Source organism: Squalius cephalus (assembly GCF_949319135.1).
Source record: "Squalius cephalus genome assembly, chromosome: 21".
NCBI classification, from domain to species: domain Eukaryota; kingdom Metazoa; phylum Chordata; class Actinopteri; order Cypriniformes; family Leuciscidae; genus Squalius; species Squalius cephalus.
In genome coordinates this window covers 18,135,967-18,154,336 of record NC_137142.1, presented here as the reverse complement: position 1 = coordinate 18,154,336, position 18,370 = coordinate 18,135,967, and the positions used below count along the sequence as shown (strand labels likewise).

General features: G+C 35.7%; 1 protein-coding gene across 1 annotated transcript; it reads right to left on the bottom strand.

Moving 5' to 3' along the window:
- Positions 1-67: 67 nt before the first annotated feature.
- On the bottom strand, positions 68-4,318 carry cimip5 (ciliary microtubule inner protein 5). Its single transcript, XM_079856355.1, has 4 exons — positions 4,153-4,318; positions 3,392-3,959; positions 2,996-3,035; positions 68-839 (listed from the first exon to the last, which is right to left on the bottom strand). Exons 2-4 carry the CDS (start codon positions 3,622-3,624, stop codon positions 642-644), a joined length of 471 nt encoding a protein of 156 aa, XP_079712481.1. The 5' UTR covers positions 3,625-3,959; positions 4,153-4,318; the 3' UTR covers positions 68-641.
- Between the last annotated feature and the right edge of the window lie 14,052 nt (positions 4,319-18,370).

The window sequence follows — 18,370 nt, the reverse complement described above, 5'->3', positions numbered from 1 at the left end:
TAATTATTAAATCTATTTTGACTGTGATCACACCTTCAGAACCAAAAAGAAGGGACACATACATGTAACCTGTTTAAAAAGAGAAAAAACTTTATTGGGTTATAATTTGGCAAGCTTTTTTAAAACATTATAAATAGGTCTTGGCAAAATATTCCAGTTCTATTCCTCCTAATGTTAAAATATCTGAATTGGCTGATTATATGTAAACTTAACTGTGAAGAATTAACTAACACATCTGATGCCTATTTTTCACTTGAGAATGAGATGCATAAAGGTTTTCAAAACTAACCCTAACAATGTACAAGTACAGAAAAATATACCACAGAGCTCTGACAAAATAGTTTTAATTCAAATCTGAAACTAATTTGCATTTATATGCTGAAAAGTACCTGTGTTCATCTAAAAAAAATGAATATGCAAATAGTCTATTCTAAATATAGGGTCATCTTTACTGCCTCCAGCATATTACAGTACTCAGAGAGATGCATATCAACACAAAATCCAATAAAAAAGCTCTCAATACACTGCCAAAACATACAGCAAAGACACACATACAAACACATACAAAAAAGCAAGACAAGAGAAGGCCTTGATCAAATCTCTGATACACTGTTTTTAACACATCTTGTGTCTGTTAAACCTCAGCACGGTTGCATCTCTGGATTCCTTTTGGCCTTGCGGTGGTTCGCTGTCAAGATTAGCAGGTTGTCCAGGCGAATCATCTCCTTGCCCAACTCAGTGTACAGGCCGCTGCCGAACATTTGGTTACTGGTGTTTGGGACTCTATCTGAATATAAAGACCCAGAGCTGGGGAGAGAGGTTTCTGTACGCGGATGACCCTGTGAGGATGATAAAACTAATTTAACAAAAACAACATTTAGGCCTAAAACTGCAGCTTTAAACATTACGTTTTTTAATATTTTTGAAAGAAGTCTCTAATGCTTATCAAGGCTGTGTTTATTTTATCAAAATTACAGGAAAAAAACAGTAATATTGTGAAATATTATTACTACTTAAAATAATAGGATCTATTTGAATATAAAAGGATCTATATAAATAAAAGAGATCTATTTGAATATACTTTAAAAAATAATTTATTCCATGTGATGCAAAGCTGAATTTTCAGCATCATTACTCCAGTCTTCAGTGTCACATGTGACATCCAGTCTATCACATGATCCTTTAGAAATCATTCTAATGTTCTGATTTATTATGAGTGTTGGAAACAGTTCTGCTGCCTAATATATTTGATGAATAAAAGGTTAAAAAGAACTGCATTTATTCAAAATAAAAAAATATTTTCTAATATAAATCTTCTTTTTACTATCACTTTTTATCAATTTAACACATCCTTGCTGAATAAAAGTGTTGATTTATTTCAAAAAAAGAAAGAAAATAAATTACTGACTAGTAGTGTATATTGTTGTAACAAAATATTTCTATTTTTAAAAAATTTGCTTCTTTTTTTTTTTTTTTTTTTTTTTTACTTTTTATTCATCAAAGTATCCTAAAAAAGTATCACAGGTTATGAAAAAATATTAAGCAGCAGAACTGTTTCCAACTTTGATAATGAATCATCATATTAGAATGATTTCTAAAGGATCATGTGATAGACTGGAGTAATGATCCTGAAAATTCAGCTTTGCATCACAGAAATAAATGATTATTTAAAGTATAATAAATTGAAAACCAATTATTTTAAATTGTAATAATATATCACAATATTACTCTTTTTTTCTGTATTTTTGATCAAATAAATGCAGGCTTGATGAGCAGAAGAAACTTCTTTCAAAAACATTAAAAATAGTAATGTTTACAAACTTTTGACCTGTACTGTATACTCCATCATGAAACTGACCATGAAAATATTCACTGAAAAATAAAGATAAATGATAGCTTCAATAAATGAATAAAAATTCATATATAAAATATGAAATGCTTTGTAAAGCAGGAAGTTTATCTGTAGTATGAATTGCATATGGCTATAGTCACATGAACACAAAGTGTGACCAGCTTTATGTAGCCTAAAATAAAAGCTTTTTATATTTGTCATGATCCCAGCCTGTGTGCCCCTGGTCTTGTGTGGACTTTTATGTTATTTCTTGTTTGATTCGTTTATGTTTATTTATTTGTTAATAAAATATCTGCATTTGGATCCAGCTCTCCCTTGTTTTTTGAGTTCACCTATAATTACAGAAAATAAACAAATCAAACATGAAAACCATGAACTAGGAACAGAATGAACGCACCAAACATACGGCCATAAATGACACGAAACACAAGGGTTTAAATACACAAGGGGTTATTGGCAAACAAGACACACCTGGGAACTAGCAAAGAACGAATCAAGAAAAAACATGGCACAGAACAAGAAATAACATAAAAGTCCACACAAGAAGGATCATGACAGACCTTTATCTCATTTTAATGATATTTCTCAAAAGTACAAAATACACAAAATAACAATTTATTAGAAAGTGCAATATCTTTTTCAACCAAAAGATGCCAATCATTTTTACACTATTTTTTTATAAATGATACCAAAAGTTTGAAATCAGTAAGATTTGTATTGTTTTTGAAAGAAGTCTCAAATGCTCACCAAAGCTGCGTTTTTTTTTTGTTTTTTTTTTAAATACAGGAAAAACTGTTCTGTGGTGATTTGGAGCTCAAGAACAATTTCTTATTAATGTTGAAAACATGCTGCATAATATTTTAGTGGAAAAAGAAAAGTGATAAAGAAAATTCCAGGATTCTTTGATGAATAAAAAGTGTAACAGAACAGCAATATTTTTAAATAAATATTCTGTAAATGTTTATATTGTCACTTCAGATCAATTTAATGCATCCTTACTGAATAAAAGTAGCCTTACTTAGCCTTACTGACTCCAAACTTTTGGATACTATTGTAAATTATATTTACATTTTACCAATATTCTAAAGCAGCAACAGATCTGGGTTATTGCCAGAGAGCATCACTGATAAGAGGGTTTCTTACCAGCTGGTCAAAGTTCATGAGGAAACTCCAGTTCTTCTCCCTGTCATAAAACAACCATGAAGAATTTACAACGCGATATTATAATAAGCCTATCTCCAGACGATACGATGCAATTAATTATTTAGAAGCGAAATCTTCATCGTTTTATTAGTTTATAATACGGAGGTTGAGTGTACAGTAACCACGGCTGTATATTTAGTTGTCAAAGAGGATGAGTAACCGTAACGCACACCGTCCAGGGGGCACCTGGTCAAACCACAATCCATCCCGTATCAAATAACGGGTCAAACAATGGCACATTTAAGAGGGGAGAGAAAAGATTAGTAACGTAACTCCAGGGAAAGTGAGTAACAAACATGCAACTCCACTGAAAGTGAATTAAATTATCTTTCTTACCATTCTTTCATACCGGTTCGCTCCGCGCGCACAAACTCTTTCCAAACCTGGTCTTGCTTTACCGGGTCTCGGGTATCATCGCCTTGCGCCGGTGTGTCACCGGTGTTTCGTGTCCTGTCCGCTGAATTCCTGAACACTGAGACCGAGGACTGAGAGGCGAGGGGACCGTTGGGGCGGTCAGGTAAACGGTACCCAGCCGAAGTGGCGCGCCGCGTGTTTCCCTTTCTGTCCATCACTCACAGCCCTTGAGCTTGTCAACCAAACACAATTTTAAGCCACTGTAAAGTTCATTTAACCTATTTAGCCACTTGACTTTTAAAATGGTGACTCAATGTAAGAGACTTTCTTTTTGGGAAAAGGGCTCTGTCTTGCTCTGAGGTGGATGGACGTGTCGCGCGCGCTAGTTTCAGCAATCACAACACGAGCCGAGGAGCTGCTGCTGCTGCTGACGCCCGGTTGCGCGGAGATTCGCTCTTGTTTACCCGGGACGTTTCCCCTGGAGACAGCCGAGCGATGCTGGGATACCCTCTCAAAGCTTTTGTTAATTCACGAGGAGGCGAGACATCCGCTGCAGCAATGAGAGCAAATGAGCATTACAAAAGCGAAAGACTGACAGGTTGGTGACATAACAGCTCACGTAGGCCTATATAAAAGAGCACTGCTCAATCATGAACATATAAGGGAAAAACACATTGACATAGGCTACTATTTATACTTATAATGTTCTCAATTACGTGCGCGCAGACAAACAGTAGCCTAACCTGATGAAGTTTGTAGCAGTTAATTCATCCAAAGCTGCAGTTTTGGACATGGTAACTGCCAATGAGAACAAACATGGCCTGCTCAATTGAAAAAGTATGACTTCAGAGAAGATTCCTTCACACTGAGGTTAGAGACGAGTGATTCTGCCACTGGGAAAATCTTTTCCCAAACAGAGATGAATTGTTCCTGACATTTGACCTCTAATTGAGAGGTTACTAGATCACAGTCCTGCTCTGTTAACATAAAATATATCTTCTGTAGGGCTTTTTATCGTTAACGTAAACCATAAATAAATTGAATTCATTGAAATAAAATAAACATTAATGAAAATAAAATATAAAAAACTGCTAGTTGCCAAGGCAACATTTATCAATGCCCTTTAGTTTAAGCAAAAGTACTGAAATGACTAAAACTAAATAAACTAAAACTTAATAAAACTATAGACTATATATTTTAAAACAAAAACTAATTTAAAAATGACAAAAACAAAATATAAGAATAAAATAATTAAAAATATTAAAACCCCATAATAGTAAACCAAGGATACTAAAACAACACTGCCTTTAACAATTACATAACTTGTCTCTTATATTTTCTATAGTAAAACATTTTATAATATTTATATCATAATGTTTGAAACGTGTTTTTTAACCCTTTAAAGGGCACAAACATAAAAAAAAATCCAACCCTATCCAACAATCTAACCCTAATCCAACAAAGACACAAATAATAACATTTTATAATCAATTTGACATGTTGTCCCAAGTAAATATCAACATTTATTTTGAGCTCAGTTGTTTTCTCACTGAATACTGTCATACTTCTATATTAAGTTTACGAGTTTGTGCTAGAGTCTCCTGACCTGAGCAGTTGACCAGATTATTGACCAGCCAAGGTCCAAAAATGGACCTACATAGTTCCTGAGATTCTTGTGTGAGTGTGTGGTGCTTAAATCTGGTGTCTGAAAAAAGTATTATTATACAATCTTTTCAGTACTATGTAATATTTCTTTTTTCAGGCTTCTTTATTTTTAAATGTGTTTTTTCTTCTTCCTGTAGCCCTGTAGGGGGCGGTATACTCCATCATTTGCGTGCTAACTTAGAAAAAGCAGCAGGTTAATCACAAAGATGTAAATGAAAGAGAAGAAAGTAAAAAAGAACAATTTAAGCAACATTTTAATTTTCATAATTAAATGCTGTGAGCTTAACAGTTTCTTCTGACATATTTTTAGAGAGCAGTTTCTGATTTTCTCTTTCTGGGCTGTGGGCTGAACTGAGTTCACATACCGTATCACGGCATTAAATAATTTAGCTGAGTCCAGTAAAGCCTGTGATTCACTGTGACAGTAGTTCTGACTTCAGCTTTAGGGGGTGCAGGTGATGTACCTGCAGTGAGTCAGACAGGTCCGGTTCCGCACACCTAACTAATAGAAATGAGAGGACAAGAAATAACATTGGACTGGACTTGAATAACCTGGTTAAAACTAGATCTTTACCATATATCCTGGATTTATCTAATTCAATAAAAGGAATGGCCAACTTTGTGCCATAGCAGTATATCCAGCATGACCAGCCCATCTAAATCCATTTGAAGAGTGTTGTTTGCTCTGCTGTTTGACTCAATGGAATTGAATCCTAATACTGGGTCGCACACAGTGCTGTCATGTGCATTTATTAGCAAAAAACAAACACAAATACATGCAAACACAAACAGTTGATTTAGAAGAGATTAGCCACTGAATTCAGAATGCATATCACACAATCACAAAACACCCGTCAAAAATAGTAACTTGATGATAATATAATATATGATGTAGTAGAAGATTAGAAATATTGCAAGTTAATATCTGAGACTGTCAGGCAGATTAAGTTATTCATAGAAAATTAGTTTTCATCTACAAGTTTTAAATGTCTTGACCTTTTGCTTTGATGTGTAATAATGATATTTTTTCTGATATATTTTCAGGATTTCCTACCGAAAATCATTACCGAAAATTGTATGGGAACCCCAGGCATGTCAGACGGTCACAACCACAGCAGGGGAGATGTCCTTAAGTTCCAGCTTTTAAACATCCTGCCAACCATATTGATTTGCAAGAGCCTTGTGGGTACTATCGTCTTCAAGCCCATTTTAAGCAAGGCTTACTCGTCACCCCCCAACCAATTACTGCCTTTCACCATGAACGCTTTTAATGATACGATTAGAGGCAATTTTTCCTATGGATAGATATCCGATCCCTGACGCACGACGCCTACACACACGTTCCCATCAGCCTCATTCAAGGTGACAAAATTGTTTGTAAAGGTGAAGAGAGAGTGAGGGAGATGAAATCCCTTCATGAATTGTACAATAAGATCAGAGAATGACTATTTCAGGATGCTTGTTTATTTTAAAGTCTTTTGATTCAGACTGGCAGATCCACAGTTCTATCAGGACTTCGCTTCTCTGATCTGGCCTTTCGAGACTGCTAATTAACTTAGAAAGAGTTTATCCCTATTTCCTCAAAGGACCTCCCACACACTGACAAAGTGACTTTCTATCAGACCAAAGTATGCGTGAGAGGCAGCGAGACAAAAATCAGCATAAAAAAGGTAGACAAACAGGTATAAAAAGTATATATGTGTGTGCATGATCTATGAGTCAGTGTGTGAGTGCAGACTTAAATATATGCCTGAGAAATGTTCACTGGCATGAGAAATTGCATGTGGGTGTTTAGAAGAAGATGTGGTTTCTTTGGTTTATCATTAATATCTCAGAAATTTTAATTAAACATTACACTGTGTCCCAGGGCATCACCTGACATAAACAGTCCTACACGGTATGACCGTACAATACACCATATATACATATGCATGAATAATCTTAAGAAAAACTGTGTTCATATTGAGTGTTTATTTCAATTAAATCATCTATACTTACATCTAAAATGCACTAAAAAACACAAAATCGCATGTGTGAGTGCATTTGATTGTGTGCTAATTTCCCCACATGTTCTTTTCCAGTCGTGTGTTCACATCTGACAGCAGTCAGTCATCATGTCGATTAAATAGCATCACAGCTACAACGATCAGTAAATTATAAAGATATAAAAATCAACAAAAAGGTGAAAAAACAGAAAATAAAATGGAAACTCTCTTGACTGAAAGGTTGCATGTACATATCCAGTTTAAGGGATTCATACATTCACATTACAATTCACAATGCCTAAAAATGTCCTGTCAGCTATTTTGGTCTGATTAAAACTATTTTTTATCAATCAAATGAGAAGCAATGAAAGTCACCAAAAGAAAACACTAACCATTACCTGCTTCTGAACCTATAGTGAACTACAGATCATAGGCTATACTAAAATAAAAATCACTTGTTTTTTTAAATCATGTTTATGGTTTAGTTATGGAGTTGACACAGACGCACATGCATGCCATGTTTCTCCTAGTCACACAGGCTTAATATAGATTGAGAGATGGATAGAACACTCCCTCATCATTTCCACCTGATCACAGGTCAGGTCTGCCAGCTAAAAGAGTGTGCAGACAGGCCTATAATTTATAGCCTAACCTAAAATAAATGATCTGGAACTTGTTCTAAAGGTACTGGGAGAAATTACTTAAACTGGAGCACAAAATGTCTGATGAAGAGTTGAAACGGTGTGCTTTTTGTTTGTTTATTTTCTTTGGTTATTGCATTGCACCTGTACCCATATTGGGTGCATGTGCATGCTTTTTCAGGGACGTCCCGCGTGACGTCACGCCACTTGGAGCAGCCATCTTGACGGAATAGAAAATACTAAACCGCCGGTGATAGGCTACTACAACTCGTCGCGAAATATTCCTATCATGCCCGAGCGATGCTGTGCAGTTGGATGCGATCGGATACGTGATCATACAAAAGGAATATCTTTCAGGACACAGGACCTTATTACAGAACGTAGGGCCTAATTATATGAACGCGTTACCACCGCATAAAACCATTTTTATTTTTTTATTTTAGAGAATAATTGCGCAACCTATTCGATATTCTATAGTAATTCTATAATTAAATAAACTAATCGAATATTCAAAAATCGTGACTCATCTGCATGTAATCTCTTGTTTTTTCCCCCAAATCTTCACTCACGTCTCGATTTTCGAAGGGGATTATAAACGTTTCTTCCTAGGTTCGCTTTTAATTAGGTCTATTCATATTCTTTACTGTGGTAAAGTAGAAAAACGTTGTAGGACAGATAGCCTACATTTTTACTTGCACGTCAGATTCATTTTAACAGTTGTGCTTGTTATTATTAGACATATAGGATAAGGCGCGTCAAGTTTAGGGGAGACCGGGGACAGTTGCAACAGGGGATGGTTGCAACATGCCATTTTTCTCCAATCAGAAACAAGCTAGAGTGATGACACTCATACTGAACATGCACAGTTAGACCCTCCCCCCACCAAGAAAACAGTAGACATATTCAACATCTGCTGCTGCATTTATTGAACAAAACTTGTTTTGGAGGTATGAAAGTAATTTTTTTCATTAGATATATTTTTGTCATACTGTCCTGAAATTTTGTATGAAATAATCAAAACTTACTTAGTTTGAATTATTGTTTTGTTGACTTCTAAGTGACATGGTTAGCATGTGTCAAAGTCAGTGTGTCTAGCAGGAATATGATGTTCTGTCATGGCTGATAGGGTCGGGGACGGTTGCAACAAATTATAAATTGCATGTTTAATAAAAGTTTGTTGCATTGCAAATTGTTCAATACTTCCTGTCTGACACTGAAATATGGAGAGATTGAATAGCATCTGTAACACCTGCACACTGAATCTATGTAGGACTATGTTCTACACATGAACAAACAAAACTCAATAACCGTTATTTGATAAATATGACTAAATAAATAAATAATAGGCTACAATAATATTATTGAAATAAACAATACTATAATATTATAGTAGGCCTAAAACAATTAATATTTTCAGAATTATATGCTCATTGAGACAAAAAGCTTAAGTTAATTAATGAAATTTAAGGTATTTTTAATCATGTTGCAACTTTCCCTGGGTTGTGTTGCAACTGTCCCCTGGGTCGGGGTCAGTTGCAACATCTGACTTCTTCCATTCAAATAAATACTGTGAACGATATGTCATATATAATCATCTTTAAATGGTATGGGTAATTAGCAGACAGATGCAAGTTTAATATATAAAAATTTGGTTGGTCTAGTCCAAATAGTCTCTGAGTAATTGAGAGAAATGCAAAAAGTGTTGCAACTGTCCCCGGTCTCCCCCTATTTGTAAAGCATGTTTCACACGCACGGGTGATTTTTATTTTCGCTTTCTCTGGCAGCGCAATATCAAACATAGCTTAAATGCCTTGCCCTTGTGGAAAACATGAAGATATCGGAAAATAGATCGATGGTGTCTCTTTCCTCCTAGTGTCCCACATCCCTCTTTAAGCGCAGAGCGGTAGGCCTAGGCTTCAATGTGGAATAGGCTACGCGTCTTTGTGTGGAATTTATTAAACGAACTTTTAAAAAAAAAAAAAAGAGATTTAACTTTTATTATATTATTTAAGTTTCCAATATTTACTGATATTTATTTCAATGCTTTACATGTAAAGAATGCTACAATTTAGCTGGTAGAAGTTTGATACGGTTAGACTTTGTGTGAGAGCACTTTGTGGACTACAACTCTTCGCTGCTTTCGACGCGAATCTGAAGAAAGAACAGCCGATTTGGTTTGAATGGTGACATTTGGGTACAAAACACACAGGCATCTCGATCTGTCTCCATAGATTATCGCAGCATTAGCACCGTGACTTGACAAGTGGAGGGAAAATGTGTTATGGGGTAACGTCACATAGGCGACATGAAGTCTTTCTCGTTAGGCTATGTCTTTTCCACAATGCTAGCCAAAGAATCATACAATATACGGTCAAACTCGTAGTCAATGAGCGCAGCGCTGAAAAGGGGCGGGGCTACATAAGGTCTATACCGGAGCAAACACAACAACTACTTTAAATTTAAATAATTTAAATTGAATTAAAAAAGTTGGCAGTCCCATGTAGTATAACATCAAAACGTTTACAAAAGCAATATCATTGTGATTGTCATATTAAGTTTTATGTGATGATTTATGCAATAACATAAAAATGGGTCCCACATTGTGCATAGGTCTATATACTATGGTGGGTTGAACATTTGCCCCAAGATCAGGGTTAGTTGTTACACATTTATTCCTATGAATGTTTCTTAAGGTGTATTGGTTTATTTTCTTTAAGGTCAGTTAAGTCACATACCTGACATATGAAAAAGAAAGACCAGGCAAAGCCTACAGTTCATCTAACAGATTCAGTTCATTTAACATGAGATAATGGGCGTGTTGTCTCAGTATATGGAATAAATGGCATTGAACAGCCTATTATAGTTATAATTTAAAATTGAAAAATAATTATGAACCAATGAAAAAAAAAAGTTTAATGGTAGGCCTACCATAAAATATCAAACAACAGTTTTGGCAAACAAATATAGTAATGATTTTACTATTATGATAGGCAGTTTAGTTCTAAGAACACAGAATCTCAATCTCTTATAGTTGACCCTGCGGTCTGAAAGTATGCTACTGTGGTTTTATTGTGTTTATTGATTCATTGATTCATCAAGAATATGATTATATTCAAATTATAGTCTGAATGACAGAATTCACAAAACATTTTGAACTAGATCATTGAAACTACTAAAACCACAACTAGAGAAAACACTTTCCTTCAAGAAGTCTAGGGGAAAGTGCAAAAGACTGACACGAATCATCTCACAATCAAGAGCTCACTTGACTGGAAATCACTTGGCTTTTTTTAGCAGCACGAGCGCTTTTCCATTTGTGATCTCTGATGAAGCCCAGGCGCACCCAAGGCTTCCAAGCGAGGAAAACAAGAGAAAAGATTCAGGCAAGGTACATTAGGCAAAAAAAACAAAATATATTTTTAATGGTCTGCGCTCAACAATCACACATATACAGAAGAAATCATTTAGAAATAATCCCAGAAATGTCAAAACACAGATAAAGGGGTCAAATAAGGAATCAAAAGACCCCACTGTGTCATACTTCATTTGATTTTCCTTAATTCTTCCTCCCACACACAAAATGGGGGTCTTCCAGCCCACAACATGCTGACCCCTGACTGATAATGATCCAGGGATGGCTTCCGCTCTTACTTTTTACAGCAAAATTGTCTCTCGGGGTTGCAGTCCAATGGCCCTAACTAAAGCTGTTATATAATTGCTATTTTTCCCTGCATCCTTTCCACAGAGAGATGGCATGATGACTGTAATTATCCTGCCGCAAAGTAGACAAAACGGGCAAATGGCTGCTGCCCGCCTGGCAGAGCAAATGGTAAAACCTTGTGTTCTTTATTCCCTTTCTGTTTCATATCCCTTTCTCTTTCTTTGCGCATACATTTCACCAATTACTTTTGCAAAGCCACTGAATATGACATATATTTGAGTGTATGTGAAAGATGGAAGTGTGTGTGTGTGTATTAATCAATATTAATGTAAGTATTAGTGTGGGTGTGCTTGTAAGTGCATGCGAGTTCGGTTTGATGACTTGTGGCAGTTGAATTGAGCCCTGCCTCACAGTTTCCCTTAGATACAACTAATCAGCCGTTTAATTGCACGGGCCCCTGTTTGTATTCAGCCTTTATGGGCTTTTACATGGTTGAAGACAGTAATTAAAAAACAGTTTCCAAGAGGAAGAGATGACAGTGACAGAGACAGGGGGCAGCCCAATGATTTCAATAAGAATGACAGTATACGCTTTAAAAGCACAAGTCTATCTTTTGTTTAAAGAGATTGTCATACGTTAAGTGCTTTCTTTTTCTATACCTTTGTGCCTCTGTGTGTCTCTGTATTGTGTTTTGCCTCCTTGTTTTTCTCCCAACGCCTCAAGTTTCTTCAGGCGACAGGAAGCTTGAGCATAGGACTTGGTAACCTAGCAACAACATACCAACCACACTCTAAAATTAGGGAATTGATGACGTCAAGGCAACCAAAACAAATCATAAGAACATTAAAATGCACATGTAACAGCAAGGAACACTTACGCTGACCATTCAGTTTCTATACTTCAATCAACATTTCATAACCATTATTTCCCCATAATAGAGTAAAAATATACCTTCCATAAAGCTGCACATCGTATCACAAAGGTAATACACCGCCAGTCATTCACGCTACTGAATTAAGTCACGCATCAAAGAAAGCAGTGCTCTTATTTTAGGAAATTGGCATATGGCACCTCAGACTGAACAAGCGAAGCTTAATTTTCTGTTCCAAATCGCCTTAATTACAGTGCTAATCTGTCCAAATGAGAAGCATCCAGGGTATTTATTGAGTTAATTAGTAGGCAGAACTAAAAGGGCTCCAGTCTGTTGGAAAAAGGACCTGAGGTCAGAGATGGGATTATTTGTTTGTACTGGATTTTTCTTGTACTTGTACATCCTGTACAGCAAACCCGACTCTCAAGAAACAGAAATAATGGAACAAGTCATCAGATCTATACAGGGCCAAAACTAACTTTTTTTTGCCACACCTGGCTGGTGAGTTAAGAAAATTTACCGGTCATGAAATAATTACCTGGCAGTAATAACACCAAAACTTTTAGATACTGGTGAAAAAAAAAAAAAAAAAAAAAAAAAAGATCTATTCCAATTTCGATACCACAGCAAAACCTACTAGCCAAACTACATCGTAAAACATTTTATGATTAAGCAATTTTCTACTTTTTTTATAAGTTATGATTAAGCATTTTTTAACTTTTTTTTTATAAGTTATGATTAAGCATTTTTTATATAAGTTATACAAGATTCAACTAATTTTTTTTTAAGTCAGTTTATGTCATTTAAGTGGAAATGACTTAAAAATCCAAGTCGATTGTACTTAAAAATTACAATTTACAATTAAATTAAAAACATAGCCTACATTATTATAGACAAGTAACAGTTTTCAGGTAGAGACATTGAATACAATAAAGTAATCAAATGTAAAATGACAGCAGTGAGTGATTTCTTTTTTTGTCTTTTGTTGTTTGATTAACATTAAAAGCACAGACAGCAGCAGGATTATTAGGATGCTGTCATTTTAAGACGAATGCGCTGATCCAATATACTGATACTGTTACACATGTTGTCTTTCTGTTTACATTTACAAGCCATATGTTTACTTATGTTCACTGAGACGGGCATTTTTGACAATTTTATATGGATTTGTCTAGTCAAGTGCATGAAGACGTGAAAGGCTTTCTGGGTGCACGCTTCGGATGTGTTCGCACACAGTGCGTGAGTAACAAATTGAGTTCCCTTTCGCATCTTCTTGTGCTTGAATATTTAAATTGCTAAGGCTTAAACTTACGTGACGATGCAGCGCTGGCCCGTTAACAGTCCCGTGCATCATTTACATTCATGTTCTCACAACATTGCATTAGAATTCATAAATTTTTTAGCGGCCAACTGGCGATTGACGCCATTTCATTTACTTTTTACTCACATTTGGCCCTTTTTAGGCCCTGGATGGCTGGATCTATACACTCAATGAATCACCTTTCAAAGAAGCACTGTTCATGGCACTTTCAACCATCCAGTCTGAGAGAGGTTGACCTTCATCTCACGCAGCCAGACTTTTGATGTGCAGCTTGAGGTCTAGTCCTCATTCCGGCGTATTCTGGCCAAGAACCTCCCACTAAGAAAGAGACTGTCTGACTGGCATCTTAAGTGGCCACCAACCATGAGCAGTTGTACAGAAAACACTGAAAAAATGTATTCAAAGATTAAAAAACATCAAAGGCCTGCAGTCAATGATTATCCAAATAGTAATAAAAAAAACTGTAAAAAAAAAAAAGCCTGAAAATGTCAAAACACAAAAAAGATGGTCACATTAATCAAACAAGGAATCTCAAGATCCCACCACATCATTCTTCCTTTTAAAAAAAGAGGACCAAGAGTAATAAGTATACTGATTATTTCACGAACATAACTCAGAACTAGTTAACATTAGTGCCTCAAACAAGCCATAGCTGTGCAATTGTTGTTATGGATGCTTGATTGTGTGCAAAAAGTAATACCAGTCAGAAAAACTATCAGATATTAGATGCTAACGTCTTCATTATTGTATACGCCAATGAAAAGAAGCTCTACACAAACCAGACTGGTTTAAATGGGGTTTTTCCATGTTAAAGACAGGGAACATGAGCTCTGGCACAAAGAAAGATGTAATTAACTCTGATAATATGGTGTTTGTGTAAATTTGAGCAGCCCAGTAACTAGCCAGACTGTCCTTGACTTACTCCAACACTGCCAGTTTTATTCTCTCAGGCCAGTTCTCACAACTCTCTTCTGACTCTCCCACTCTCCTGTTGTTTCTCTTTCTTCTCTCTCTCTCTCTCTCTCTGTGAATTTAATCCTTTTAGAGTTATCACCTCCACACCAGACCCTGCTCGGCTCCCAGCTCTCCAAGACACAGAGAATATTTCCCAAGACACAGAGCAAACAGATTAACCCACAAGAGAGAGAGCAAGCAATGCTCCGATAGTGAATGGAAGGATGACGGAACAGTGATCCTACAAAGAAAAGTGTTACTCTGAGGAGCGAGGGAACTGTTTGGAGAACTCACAGAGCATAGACTATGCTTGAAGGACATTTTGAGGGCTTGTTTATGTGGGTCAGGACAACATGAAAAATGATGTAATTCTGACTGTGGAGTTTCTCACTGAAGTAAGAAGCAAAGCAGGTGTTTAAGGAATATAAGAGGATGCACAATCTTTAAAAGATGTGATTCCTGAGGGAGGCAACATGGTAACTATGCAAACCCCCCCTAAAATATAGTTTTCCAAATACCTGCAGTACTGCAACTCTCTGCCACATGGAGAAATCTGACGTGCAGGCACTAAGGACTTTTCCACGTCAAAGATCAAATCTGTGTATACGCACGTTGTATAAATGAGGCCCCTGGACTAGAAGGTCTGCTTGAATGAGTGTCACTCAGAAAGTTCCCTCTTCTTTCCCGCTGCCGATTGTTTCGTGTGCAAATGTTCCAAGAGAGTCTGGCAGAGCACTCTCAGCGCAGCCTGAGGAACAGGGCCTGTGGGAGTATCAGCACTGCCAGATGCCTTTCAGTCTCACAACAAACCTCTTTCTGTCAGAATGTTTGATAAATTGATCTCACGCATCAGATATTCTTTTCAGGTGCCACATACATTGATTATGGGACACTGTTAAAATATAAATGTGGACATACTGATGACAGACAAACTGCAGGATGTGAACCAGAACTCTTGACAGGACTGGGATTCATTATGCATTATCTTTTGCACACTGCCCTGGAACAAAAAAAAAATTGTTACTCTACAGTCTGAAAGTTTGTTCCTAAATTCCTAAGACCTTTAGTCTCTCACTATTTCAAAAGATCACTGAGAAAATGGCTTTGAAACAATTTTTACTCAGAAACAGCAAGTAACAGCAAGCCGTTTACATGACAGAAAACAACAGAAAGCTTTTTATGCATTTTGGCCGTTCATTTACACACTAGAAATAGGGGTACAGTAGGAGTCCATTTCTGTCCCCCAAGGTACAATCTACACTAACGTACCCATAGGGATTATTATTGGACCTCAAGGTACATATATGTACCTTTTTGAGGGTCAAAAAGCATTAAAAGGTACATATATGTACCGTATCTTTTAAAGGTTAAGGTATTGTACCCTTGAGGGTACAGCCCCAGTGACAAGCCATTGTACCCCTAAAGGTACAATTATGTACTTTATTTTCTGAGAGTGCACGACAACAGCGTTTTGGGGGTCTGAAAATACAAACTTTTGAAAACAGGTTTCAAAGTTCAAGTTTTTTTTTAATAATACCGTTATTTTCTCCGTCGAAGTAAATACAAAAACGCAAATTTGTGAAAATGGTGATATCATGCGCATCACATAATGTGTGCACTAACTTGGATGGGCTAAATTAACCATACTTGGCCTTTACTTCAATTCACTTCACTATTACGTTTGTCAATAGGCACGTAGTGTTTCTTTACAAAGTAACATCGCCAACTACTGGCCTGGCAGCATAATACAGCGTTTTTTTGTTGTTTTCTCGAATCAATGTTTTAATATTTTATAAATAACATTTTAATAAAATTTTATTTTTTAATACAATTTCATACAATTTTGAAGTAGAAATACTCAAGTAGTATTTTCTTGTAAAACAATAATCCAATTATCTTTTTTAACTCTTTCCCTGCCAGAGCATTTTTTTTTTACAGTTGCCAGCCACCTCCAGCATTTTTGATAATTTTCACAAAAATTTCATGGCCCCCAGAATATTTTCATGCATGAATATCCGAATAACTGAACATAAAATATATCAAAAGAAAGAACAGATCCTCTGCTTTTAAACAAACAAAAAAAAAAAATCTAATTTTTTATGTCTCATAAATGATGAAAAATTTCGGCAATGGCTGGGAAAGAGTTAATTAACAAATCAAAAAAATTATATTTTAATCCTGTGAAATCCTATAACTTTTTGCATATGTTAAAAAGCAGATGCTGTGAATTACTAGCAAGCAGAATGTTGTGTTTACAGTTTTTGCTCTTATTTATGTATTTTATTCAGAATATATTAGAAGCCTGTATCTGAGCAAAACTTTCAAGGACCTGACAGGACCTGGGATGCTTCTGGTAAATTCAGTCAAGGGAGCACATCAAATTTTAATGAGAACAACATCTTCAAAAGAGTGCCTTAAACACATTACATAAGTAAAGAGAACATCTGCAGAATCATGTGTTTTACAGAAACCTATTTTCATGGTTCTTTTAGATGTTTTTAATACTTAATTTTCTGACCCCGTTAAGTATTATATTATGTTTGTTCTATATTTTGCCCATGGATGGAGGAGCTAAAATAATCAGTTATAAATAAACCATATATATATACAGTGCAATGCATAAGTTAATACACCCATGCTAAAGTTGACTAAAAAGAGGAATAAAAAATCATATTTTGGAAATTGAACTTAATGCCTTAATTTAAAAAATTAGGAAAAATCCAACCTTTTAGGACACCAATTTTCTTTGTGAATGAATAATGTATCGTAAATAAATAAATGTTCTTCCTTAAAATACATGGTGCATAAGTGTGTACACCCCTATGTTAAATTCCCATAGAGGCAGGCAGATTTTTATTTTTAAGTATTTTTTTTTTATTAATTTTTAGGATACTATGCATCCTGATAAAGTTCCCTTGGCCTTTGGAAGTAAAATAGCCCCACATCATCACATAGCCTTCACCATACCTAGAGATTGGCATGGAGTACTTTCCATAAGATCATCTCTCAATGCAAATCAAACTAGCTTTTAGGCTAACTGAAATAAAACCATGCCAATCTCTAGGTATGGTGAATGCTATGTGATGATGTGGGGCTATTTTAATTCCAGAGGCCAAGGGAACTTTATCAGGATGCATAGTATCCTAAAAATTAATAAAAAAAAAATACTTAAAAATAAAAATCTGCCTGCCTCTATGGGAATTTAACATAGGGGTGTACACACTTATGCACCATGTATTTTAAGGAAGAACATTTATTTATTTACGATACATTATTCATTCACAAAGAAAATTGGTGTCCTAAAAGGTTGGATTTTTCCTAATTTTTTATATTAAGGCATTAAGTTCAATTTCCAAAATATGATTTGTTATTCCTCTTTTTAGTCAACTTTAGCATGGGTGTATTAACTTATGCATTGCACTGTATATATACACTGTATAGACATATGTCTGTTGTGTGTGTGTGTGTGTGTGTGTGTGTGTGTGTGTGTGTGTGTGTGTGTGTGTGTGTGTGTGTGTGTGTGTGTGTGTGTGTGTGTGTGTGTGTGTGTGTGTATAACAAAAATAAAATAAAGACTTGATTTTGATTGTTTGAACATGGCATTGAGCAGCATATGCGATCAGTATTGCACAGCACCACAACTTAGAACTAATTGTGACTCAAAGCGATTATCAACCATGGTAAAATGGCCTCAGAGGACTTCAGTATTAATTTGTTGGTGAGCATAAAACTTTCGACAGATGGCTAAAAACTCAGAACAACAAACCAGCCAGTGAGAAACAACAAATAGATGGCAGAGAAGGTAAAAGGAGGACATGGTACTTTGCAGCTTGTTATGTAGTTAATTAGTCTATTACAGTTTT